The 12,158-nt window shown below is 43.3% G+C and overlaps 1 protein-coding gene across 1 annotated transcript in view; it reads right to left on the minus strand.

The window, feature by feature from the left end:
* LOC123518723 overlaps window positions 1-1,473 on the minus strand; it is a 24,942-nt gene extending 23,469 nt beyond the window's left edge. The window contains exons 1-3 of the mRNA XM_045279722.1: window positions 1,172-1,473; window positions 596-754; window positions 18-142 (exon numbers count right to left, since the gene is read on the minus strand). Coding sequence (XP_045135657.1) covers window positions 18-142; window positions 596-754; window positions 1,172-1,360 — 473 coding nt within the window. The 5' untranslated portion in view covers window positions 1,361-1,473. The remainder of the gene's footprint in view (window positions 1-17; window positions 143-595; window positions 755-1,171) is intronic.
* Window positions 1,474-12,158: the final 10,685 nt, after the last annotated feature.

A 12,158-nucleotide genomic window follows, 5' to 3' on the forward strand; every position in this document is an offset into this window, starting at 1 on the left:
ATTGTTGATAGGCAAACTCTGAAACTTCCTTTGTGAACCCAAAACAAGGCTCTACCCCCCCAGGCAACACCTGGTGCAGACCCAATAAGATGAATTCATCACCATCATCCTCTTCATGGACAGTTGACCCAAGAAGAAGCTCCTGTGAAAGGAAGAATGTAGGAGTACACCACCCTAAATCATCATTTTTTTCCTCTCTATGAGATGGGATGCAAAACAGTTGAAAAAATTAACAAAACAAAACAGTGACTGGATAAAACAACAACGCAAAATTAAAATCAAATTGATTCAGTATCCATTTTTTGCTTTCTGAGTATGAAAGTACAAATGGAAGTAGGTCCTTTACCTTAAACTAAACATAGGCGGTATATACACATAGATTCTAAATCTTTCAGTAGGCATTCTTATTTTCTTGTACTTAGCACAGAGATGAAAATTGTATCTAGGATAAATTCACACACATTTAATTTCCTGTCACAAAACTTTACACTGATGATGATAATGATGAAAGGGAACATTATGGCCATATTGATAATGATGATTTGATGACAGCAATGTTGTTGGTGAAAATTAAATGCTCCAGGGCAAGGCTCACCTGCCCCACTCCACTAAAAGGCTGAGGATGACAACCTTCTCCTAGTAGGTCCTGCAGGTGGGAGTCAGTGTGAGCACCTGTCTGGGAATGTGGTGAGCAGCAGCTGACTCGAGTTAGGTTGGAAGGGCTGTTCACTCCTGATGACCTGGCTGATACAACCTAGAACAATCATATGTTTGTTAAACTGAGCAACTATTCAAATATTAACATGACTCTGAAAACTTCATTTGCCAGTTTAGCAAGAAACCCAATTAACAAAAAATATTTACTTTATTTCTTTACTTCTTTCTCTGTGTGAGTGAATATTTTAAATGGTGAACTGTTTTCACTGCTTGTTTTTGAGTTATGTGCTCTGCCATCCTTCATACTTATTGGCTGATGTATTAAGAGTCTTAATGTAATATCTTGTGATCTTAGGCAGCAGTGTTAATGAAGCGTATTGCTGGACAAGGTGGAGTGGAGGGGTGGAGAGGTAAGCACTAAAAGAACAAAGGTATCCCACATATAGCTTCACTCAATGTGGAAAAAAAAATCACACATAAACAACACAGCCAAGGTGCGGGCATGCTGTGTCACCTCGCCAGTGCCAGGCCGGGTGTGTGGATCCAAGAAGTGGTTCACACGAGAGGTGAGCAGTTGTGTCAGGCTGTGCAGGAAGTCACATGCAGGAACCTGTAGGTGCCATGCATCCTCTCCTTGTTCCACCAAGCAGCCATACACCACCTGTGGGATGTCATGATAACTATAACCATTATATAATCTCATTATCAACAACAGTAATTAGCAGCAATAACAGCAAGATGTAACTAATATCATTTTCACCATAAACTATGACAGTCCAGAAATGAACACATGCATTATGGCTAAAACCTTAATGGCATAACCACAAGACTTGAAGAAAGTAAAGAAGCAAAGCATAAACAAAATCAAGAACATTAATATAAAATGAATATATCAATAAATAATATAAACTGGCACAATTTGCTGAATCAATACTTATTTACATGAGATATAATGCCTTACTCTTCTACTCATCAGTAAAATCTCTCCTTTTCATTCATTCTCTTATACAAAATATAAAATGGTGGTTTTGAGTAAATACCAAAAAATCACCCTAAAATAAAGTATATATATATATATATATATATATATATATATATATATATATATATATATATATATATATATATATATATATATATATATATGACATAACAACACTTTATGTATCATGTTATGTCTTTTTTCCTTTCTTCTTTATTCATATTTTTACCACGTCCTTCCAATTATATGTGGCTGTACTCTAGCAATAGCATCTGTTACTAGCATAAATAACAACTACATACCTAAACAAAGTATCAATTTATACTTTAAAAGAAATTCTTTTAGGAAGTATGAGTACCTAAGTACCAGCGGTACTAACCACTGTAGAATGTGAGGGATGACCAAGCTTCTTGAGGAGAAGTGTGACTTGAGGCAGTAAACTGACATGTGCCACAGCTTGCAACTCTCGCAGCTTTTGCCGCACTCCAGGCCCAGCCAGCCCGGTCTTGCAACCTTCATCCTGAAAAATGTAGCAGTACTTGTATAATTCATGAAGGAATTGCATGTGGCATAAAATAACATGATAGTACCTGGTGCTTCAAACATTAGGTTTGACTAATGACAGGACAGTGCCAAACCACATCAGCCATCAGTACACATTATTATAGGTTCATCTACCTATTTACACACCAGGTAGGCAATCCCTCATGGGATGGCCCAGACAAACCACTCCACACTCTTACACACAGTTACACACATCATTTACACTCTTACCCCTGCCAGCCTCTGTTGGAGAGGGATAGTTTTGTGGACCACCCTACACTATCCATGGACTTGGCATAATACAAGTAGTAGAAAAACAAACATACAGCTACAGTGAATGTAGCAATGAGACACTGACCTCAGTCAGGAATAGCAGCAGAGTGAGAAAGTGTGGAGTGACACTTGGAGGTCCAAGATGCAGCAGTTTGAGGAGGTGTGGCACAAGAGCAGAGTGTGAGTTGCTTAGCTCTGCTAGAGACACCAGCCCTAACTAAACCTTCTGCAGGAGCCAATGGAGGACACGAGTGCGAATCTCCACTAGGGGATGAGCTAGAAGGCAGGGAAGAGATTCATGATAAATCTATTATAATATTTTTTTCTTCTTTTTTCATGCAAGAAGGTGAGCTGCCAATGGCAACAAAATATTAGAAAAAGAGGCCCCCTAAAAGATCAAAAAGAACTAGCTGAAAGCCCAGGACAAATGTCTTGACACCTCTCTCTTACAAGAAGTCAAGTTGTAGGAAGATGAAAATACAGAAACAAGTAGGGAGTTCCAAAGTTTACCAGTGAAAGGTATCAATGACTGAGAATAATGATTCACTCTTGTATTGGAGGATTGGACAGAATAGGGAAGAGAGGAAGAAGAAACCCTTATGCAGCAAGGCTGCAAAGTTTGTGAAGCTGTATAAAATCATTGAGTAATAGCCAGAATAAATATGAAAACACATCATGTTACTGCAGGGGTTAACACGGCGGGGCGAGGCGAGGCAATAGAGGCACCTTGCTTTGCTCTGGGCTATGTGTTTCCTAGATATCATAGCTTCCCTTTGCTCAATAAGCGCTAAAAATAGGACACATTTTGCTATACGCTATTACTTGCAGTTTGCGTTGACAGACTAAGATAATAAAGAGGAACGCCAAAGATGAAACATATACAGAACAGTGAAATAACGACACACACACACACACACACACACACAGTCTGAGTCTTATCCGAAGATCTGTACATGTGCTCTGAGCTTGTTCCGTAATGGGGAAGGCTAGTTGGGTGACTACTGGGCGACCATAGTGAATCACACACACACACACACACACACACACACACACACACACACACACACACACACACACACACACACACACAGTACCATGAAAGACACACACACACACACACACACACACACACACACACACACACACACACACACACACACACAGCCATCTCCCCCTCCAACACCCTCCAGCTGGGAGCTGGGTGTCAGTGGTTCCAACTGGTGGGCTCCCCCATAACAAAAGATAAGGCAACACACACACACACACACACACACACACACACACACACACACACACACACACACACACACACACAGTCTCAGTCCTATCCGAAGATCGCTCTATGAGCTCTGAGCTTGCTCCGTAATGGGGAAGGCTGGCTGGGTGACTACCGGGCGACCATAGTGAATTCCACACACACACACACACACACACTACAGCTCCTATCCGAAGATCGCTCTATGAGCTCTGAGCTTGCTCCGTAATGGGGAAGGCTGGCTGGGTGACTACCGGGCGACCATAGTGAATTCCACACACACACACACACACACGCTAAGTACCATGAAAGAAAATGACACACACACACACACACACACACACACACACACACACACACACACACAGCCACCTTACCCTCCAACACCCTCCATCTGGGAGCTGGGTGTATGTGGTTCCAGCTGGTGGGCTCCCTCATAACGAAAGATAAGGCAACACACACACACACACACACACACACACACACACACACACACACACACACACACACACACACACACACACACACACACACACACCCCCACACCCTCGGGGCTGGAGCCAGGTATCGGCCTGGCTCCAGCCCCGGTTGGGGGGTCGGCCTCTTGATGACGTCACATATATTCGTTACGCATATCATTTTGAAAATGAAGATTCCCAAAAAGGTAGCTGGACACGAATGTTATAAAAATTCTGACTCGTTATCAATCGAAACTAACTTCTAAAATACAAAAAAACATTGCCTAGGAAAGGAATAATAAAAATAGCTCAAAAATATACTAAACAAAGTATTAGAACTTTGACTTGCTTAAACACAATTTCAAAGCCCACCAATTTCATTTAACTGAATCGATAACGGTTTTCAAAAATTATGACTATCATTTTGATATATCAAAACCTGGCAACTCGCCCTATTAGAAAAATAATATTTAAAAAATGACGTTGTTTACAATATTAACAGGACTACATATCATTCTTAAAGTCCACATCTTTAACTTTTCAGGAGCCTTGCACACTTTTCTCATGATAAACCATCTTTTGAAAACACAAACACTTCGCTACAACTTCAAATAAAAAATCACAGATAGCGGAGGTAAAAATTTAGCGTATTTTGGCCCTCCCATTCAAGTCATAAACACCCTCTACATCACCGTACTTCACTCAACTCAAGCATGAAAGACACGTAAAACACTGCGAACTATCATTAGAAACCCTTAAAAGCCACTTGTGACTCGAAATAAATGAACTGAGACAAATATATAAAAAAGTGGAAGTCGAGCATCTGGGACCGGCATTTTGGGCGGGAGCTGGTGATGACGTCACAGCCTGGGGCTCGTGACGTCATGAGTAGGCCCACTTCTTCTCACTGAGCCTCCATAGCACACAAATCATGTAATTGCGGATATATCTCAACAACTGACATGAAAGATTAGGATTATGGCTCCACTTTGTGACCTGTCTGGCCCGTAATGAGTGAGAGATGAGGCAGATAATGGCTGAGAGAGAGGCGGCGGGTCAGGGGATCGGTTTGTTTACGTTTTCAAGATTTGAATTATTTGGTTTTTATAAGTATGTGCAGGTGTTAGTTCACTGATATGTTGTTCTGGAGGTTACCAACGTTAGGTTATGACATGGCACCACCGTGAAATGATGAGTTATACCAATATATTACTTACGTTAGCCAAAGACTGCTCGGCGGCGGCTGAACCTGTCACTACCAGGCACCCAACCTCCACTGTCCACTTTGTGTCCTCAACCATGTTTAACGTCTCGGTAGGCTCCTACTGGTACTGGTACTGCCAGCGCGGCACACTCAGTACCACTACCACCACTCGGTAGTCGGTACCACAGTACCAGCAGCGCGTGCCACTGGCCCGCTGCCTCATTCAGCCGGCCGTGCCCCGGTACCTCGGCGAGACGCGTCTGAACTGGTACGACTGAATATGCCGGCATCATTTCCGGTACCACTTGACGCTTGTACCGTCTAGCCTCTGTGCCGGGACTCTGCTGCTTCGTACCGCTAAAAATGAATAATGTTTCGGCACCACTCGGCGGATCGGTGGCCAGGACGGGTGGCGGTCTGGCGGACTGTCGTCTGGCGGTGCAGTAACACTGCAGCTGACCGGCATTTTAACATTGCATTTCTACTTCTACAATTACTGCTGCTGCTCTTGCATACCACTTAATTCATACCATTACGATTTTTTTTTTCATGTTAGTTTGCTATAATTTAGGTATTTCATATCAGTTTAAAAGGGAACCACAATATATTATGAGGACGGCCGTGTGTCTTTTATTTATATATTTATTTTTTATTTTTTTTTACAAAAATATTTATGAAAGAGCTGTGTGATTTGCTTTATGTAGATATAAATGATAAATGATAAATATTTAAATTGGCAATTTCTAACACACACACACACACGTGTGTTTGTATATATATATATATATATATATATATATATATATATATATATATATATATATATATATATATATGTAATTCACCTCGGTCGGCTGCTGATCACCCAGCCAGTCTTTCCCATTACGGAGCGAGCTCAGAGCTCATAGATCGATCTTCGTGTAGGAGTGAGACCACAACACACTCCACACACCGGGAAAGAGAGGTCACAACCCCTCGAGTTATATCCCTTACCTATTTACTGTTAGGTGAACAGGGGCTACACATTAAGAGGCTTGCCCATTTGCCTCGCCGCCTCCGGGATTCGAACCCGGACCCTCTCGAGTGTGAGTCGAGCGTGCTAACCACTACACAATGCGTTGTGTGTGTGTGTGTGTGTGTGTGTGTGTGTGTGTAATTCACTGTTTGATCTCCTGCAGTCTCTGACGAGACAGCCAAACGTTACCCTACGGAACGAGCTCAGAGCTCATTATTTCCGATCTTGGGATAGGTCTGAGACCAGGCACACACCACACACCGGGTCAACAAGGTCACAACTCGATTTACATCCCGTACCTACTCACTGCTAGGTGAACAGGGGCTACACGTCACAGGAGACACACCCAAATATCTTCACCCGGCCGGGGAATCGAACCCCGGTCATCTGGCTTGTGTGTGTGTGTGTGTGTGTGTGTGTGTGTGTGTGTGTGTGTATAACAGTATGTGTTTAAGAGAGAGAGAGAGAGAGAGAGAGAGAGAGAGAGAGAACCTGCAGGGTTATATGAAATTTAGCAACATTTAGGGTAGGCTGGGAGGCTGGGAGTGGGAGCGCTTTTTTAAGGGAGTTGTCGGTTGCTTATTATAGTTACCAGTCTGTGATCCCACAGAAAAATCATAAGTTTATAATATGCTCGATTTATTTTATATAACACAAGAACAAATATGATAAAACAATAAAAAGATAGGAAGTTGCAGAAACAAATTTTTTGACTGCGTGTTTGAAGGTTTGACCGGATCCGTGGTTCACAATGAAAAAAAAAATAAATAAATAAATTTTGCTGAAAAAAGGACAGAAAAGGACAGATTTTGACTGTCCTTTTTTACAAGACAACTTAAGGACAAAAAGGCTAAAAAAAAAGGACAGACTGTCCTTAAAAGGACAAACATGGCAACCGTGGTTCACTACGGGTTCCGACCACTATGAACGGAAACGTTTGGCAACAATGTTAAAAATATACTCATATGTGTATATATTTATGTATGTATGTACGGTATGCATGTATGCATTTCACGAAGCACCTACCAGTATTTCAAACAAAAGTGACATCTGCCATCCTTTTTTAAGTGGTACCTAGTTGTCATTAGCTACAGATGCCTCTGAGGTATCAGCTTGCCTGCGATCTACACTCCACCCTCCCGTCTGTCCCCCCCTCCGTCCCCTCCCCTTTGTTCCTCATATCACCTCCTCCACCCCCCATCCACCCTCTCTATAATCTATCTCTCGCGCCGCTCCGCTCAGTACCTATCACCTGAGACACTTCCCTATTTATTCTTTATTCTTTAGTCTCAGTCTCCATTCCACCTAATATTTTTCGAGCCATGGATTGCTGTGTGAGCCTGGAAAGCTTGTATCCCGGAGTAACAGTTTGTAAGCTCTCAGCCCAGAAACTACGGCAAAGGGATTCATTAGTGCCTTTATGCGTTTATCAATAACTGAACAAGATTATTACACACCAAGCTGCTGTGTGTGTGTGTGTGTGTGTGTGTGTGTGTGTGTGTGTGTGTGTGTGTGTGTGTGTGTGTGAGAGAGAGAGAGAGAGAGAGAGAGAGAGAGAGAGAGAGAGAGAGAGAGAGAGAGAGAGAGAGAGAGAGAGAGAGAGAGAGAGAGAGAGAGAATTAGGAAAGGTCTAAGGCGTTCAGAATTTTAATGGCCACAGTTTTCACTATTTTAATCCCCCACATGAGTTTCTGAAGCTGTATAAAGTCGTCAAATAGTTAGGGACAATGGCTATGGAAACGCGTCATGGTACAGAAGGGATTAAGACAGTTTGGGATATTACATTACCTTAACTTGGCACTTGGAGCAAGGGAGGAGAGGCAAGGCAAGAACGCAACACGTCAGCCAGCAAGCCAGGGAGACACGGAGACCCAGTGAACTATGAGTGAGGTAGAGACCAGACGGGAGAGCTAAACTAGTGGAGTGGGTAGGGAGGCGACCACTGTAGCTTGGTTCACCTGGGGAGCGTTGCCCAGGTAACCCACACACACACACACACACACACATACTTACTATCTGGAAGCTTTACCAAATCTCTCCACTCATTACTCCGACTTACTCATCTGTCTGTTGTGAAGAGCTAAGAGGAATGTTTAATTAGGATTATGAGAGAGAGAGAGAGAGAGAGAGAGAGAGAGAGAGAGAGAGAGAGAGAGAGAGAGAGAGAGAGCTATTCCATTCACGTGCAGCGATACAAGTGGAAATATGTAATAGGTGATAACAATTTGATGTGTATGCATTGTTTTCAGTAAGATCTCAAGCACACACAGTGACTTGCATACACTTATTCATTGGGGTTCACTAGTATCAAATTTAGGGTGTGCGTTGCCGTAACCCTTTCAGTACCAGGACGCGTTTCCCTATGCATTCTGCTATTTGGTGATTTTATACAGCTTCAGAAACTTATGTGGGGGATTAAAATAGCCATTAATCTTCTGAACTCCATAGACCCTTCCTAATGTCAATAAAATCGCCTAATCAAACCCAAAAAACAAGGTATAAGAATTGCGAGGAACCTTGATTTGTTCTCGCCAGCCACTCCACGAACGACGATGGAAAGTGGAAACATGTCGGGTGAAAACAAGGCGCTGTGTTGTTACTGTTGTCGTTCATAAACTCTCAATCTATCTCTGTGGGCACTGTTGTCATTAAGATCTCCAGCACTGAATTACCGCCAAGTACTCATTTATGGGCGTCTGAGTGAGTCAAGTTTAATCCCTTAAGTGGCATTTTTACGATAGTTTGTGTGTGATTAGATGATTTTGCTTACAATAAGAAGCCTCTACGGTGTCAGATATTAATGGCCAGTTTTCACTATTTTAATCCCCACATAATTTTGTTAAGCTGTATAAAATCATTGAGTAATAGCCAGAATAAATATGAAAACGTCATGTTACTGCAGGGGTTAACACGGCGGGGCGAGGCGAGGCGATAGAGGCACCTTGCTTTGCTCCGGGCTGTGTTTCCTACATATCATAGCTTCCCCTTGCTCAATAAGCGCTAAGAATAGGACACATTTCGCTATACGCTATTACTTGCAGTTTGTATTGACAGACTAGGATAATAAAGAGGGACGCCAGAGATGAAACGTATACAGAACTGTGAAATAACGACACACACACACACACACACACACACACAGTCTTAGTCCTATCCGAAGATATGTCTATGTGCTCTAAGCTTGTTCCGTAATGGGGAAGGCTGGCTGGGTGACTACCGGGAGACCATAGTGAATCACACACACACACACACACACACACACACACACACACACACACACACACTAAGTACCATGAAAGAAAAGGACACACACACACACACACACACACACACACACCTCCCCCTCCAACACCCTCCAGCTGGGAGCTGGGTGTCAGTGGTTCCAGCTGGTGGGCTCCCCCATAACGAAAGATAAGGCAACACACACACACACACACACACACACACAGCCTCATTCCTATCCGAAGATCGCTCTATGAGCTCTGAGCTTGCTCCGTAATGGGGAAGGCTGGCTGGGTGACTACCGGGCGACCATAGTGAATTACACACACACACACACACACACACACACGCTAAGTACCATGAAAATAAATGACACACACACACACACACACACACACACACACACACACACACACACACCTTCCCCTTCAACACCCTCAAGCTGGGAGCTGGGTGTCAGTGGTTCCAGCTGGTGGGCTCCCTCATAACGAAAGATAAGGCAAAACACACACACACACACACACACACACACACACACACACACACACACACACACACACACACAGACACAGTCACCCACCCACCCACACACACCAACCCAACCCCCCACCCTCGGGCCTGGAGCCAGGTCTCGGCCTGGATCCAGCAGGGGGTGGGGTGTCGGCCCTCCCTTGATGACGTCACATATATTCGTTACGCATATCATTTTGAAAATGAGGATTCCCAAAAAGGCAGCTGGACACGAATGTTATAAAAATTCTGACTCGTTATCAATCGAAACTAACTTCTAAAATACAAAAACATTGCCTAGGAAAGGAATAATAAAAATAACTCAAAAATATACTAAATAAAGTATTAGAACTTTGACTTGCTTACACACAATTTCAAAGCCCACCAATTTCATTCAACTGAATAGATAACGTTTTTCAAAAATTATGACTATCATTTCGATATATCAAAACCTGGCAACTCGCCCTATTAGAAAAAATAATATTTAAAAAATGACGTTGTTTACAATATTAACAGGACTACATATCATTCTTAAAGTCCACATCTTTAACTTCTCAGGAGTCTTACACACTTTTCTCATGATAAACCATCTTTTGAAAACACAAACACTTCGCTACAACTTCAAATAAAAAATCACAGATAGCGGAGGTAAAAATTTTAGCGTATTTTGGCCCTCCCATTCAAGTCATAAACACCCTCTACATCACCGTACTTCACTCAACTCAAGCATGAAAGACACGTAAAACACTGCGAACTATCATTAGAAACCCTTAAAAGGAACTTGTGACTCGAAATAAATGAACTGAGACAAATATGAATAATAGTGGAAGTCGAGCATCTGGGACCGGCATTTTGGGTGGGAGCTGGTGATGACGTCACAGCCTGGGGCTCGTGACGCTTCTTCTCACTGAGCCTCCATAGCATGCAAATCAGGTCATTGCGGATATATCTCAAACACTGACATGAAAGATTAGGCCTATGGCTCCACTTTGTGACCTGTCTGGCCTGTAATGAGTGAGAGATGAGGCAGATAATGGCTGAGAGAGAGGCGGCGGGTCACGGGATCGGTTTGTTTACGTTTTCAAGATTTGAATTATTTGGTTTTATAAGTATATGCAGGTGTTAGTTCACTGATATGTTGTCCTGGAGGTTATCAACCTTAGGTTATGACATGGCACCACCGTGAAATGATGAGTTACACCAATATATTACTTACGTTAGCCAAAGACTGCTCGGCGGCGGCTGTCCGTGTCACTAGCAGGCACCCACACTCCACTGTCCACTTTGTGTCCTCAACCATGTTTAAATAGTTAACCTCTGATTATTGAGAGGCTACACACACAATATTCTCTTCGCTAGTATAGATATCACTATTATCGGTATCTTCATCACCACTCACTGTCCCTCACGGCCAGAGCTTTGTCCTTCCAAGTGCAGCGCGGCTCACGGACTGGTGGGCAAGTTCCTGTACCAGCCTTAACGGTACTGTACCGGTAAAATTTTCCGTACTGGTAAATAGCGAAATGGTACTGAGCAAATTGTATACAGCGTGGAGGTGTCTCAAGGCGAGCGGTGATGGGTAAGACAGTAACATTGAGTAATTCTCACTCTCGGTACCACTCCACACTGGTACCGACTGGCTGCCCTGGCGCGTCGGCGCGGTCTCGGTAGCTCGGCGAAACGCGTCTGTACTGGTACGACTGAATGTGCCGGCAACATTTCCGGTACCGCTTGACGCTTGTACCGTCTAGCGTCTGTGCCGGGACTCTGCTACTTCCTACCGCTAAGAATGAACAATGTATCGGCACCACTCGGCGGATCGGTGGCCGGGACGGGTAGCGGTCTGGCGGACTGGCATCTGGCGGTGCAGTAACAATGCAGTTGGCCGGCATTTAACCATTGCATTTCTACTTCTACTACTACTACTATTAGTGCTGCTGCTGCTGCTGCTGCTGTTACTGCTGCTGCTGCTGCTACAACTACTACTACTACTATTACTACTATTGCTGCTGCTGCTGCTATTACTACTACTACTACTG

This window comes from Portunus trituberculatus, chromosome 44 (genome assembly GCF_017591435.1).
Source record: "Portunus trituberculatus isolate SZX2019 chromosome 44, ASM1759143v1, whole genome shotgun sequence".
NCBI lineage: Eukaryota > Metazoa > Arthropoda > Malacostraca > Decapoda > Portunidae > Portunus > Portunus trituberculatus.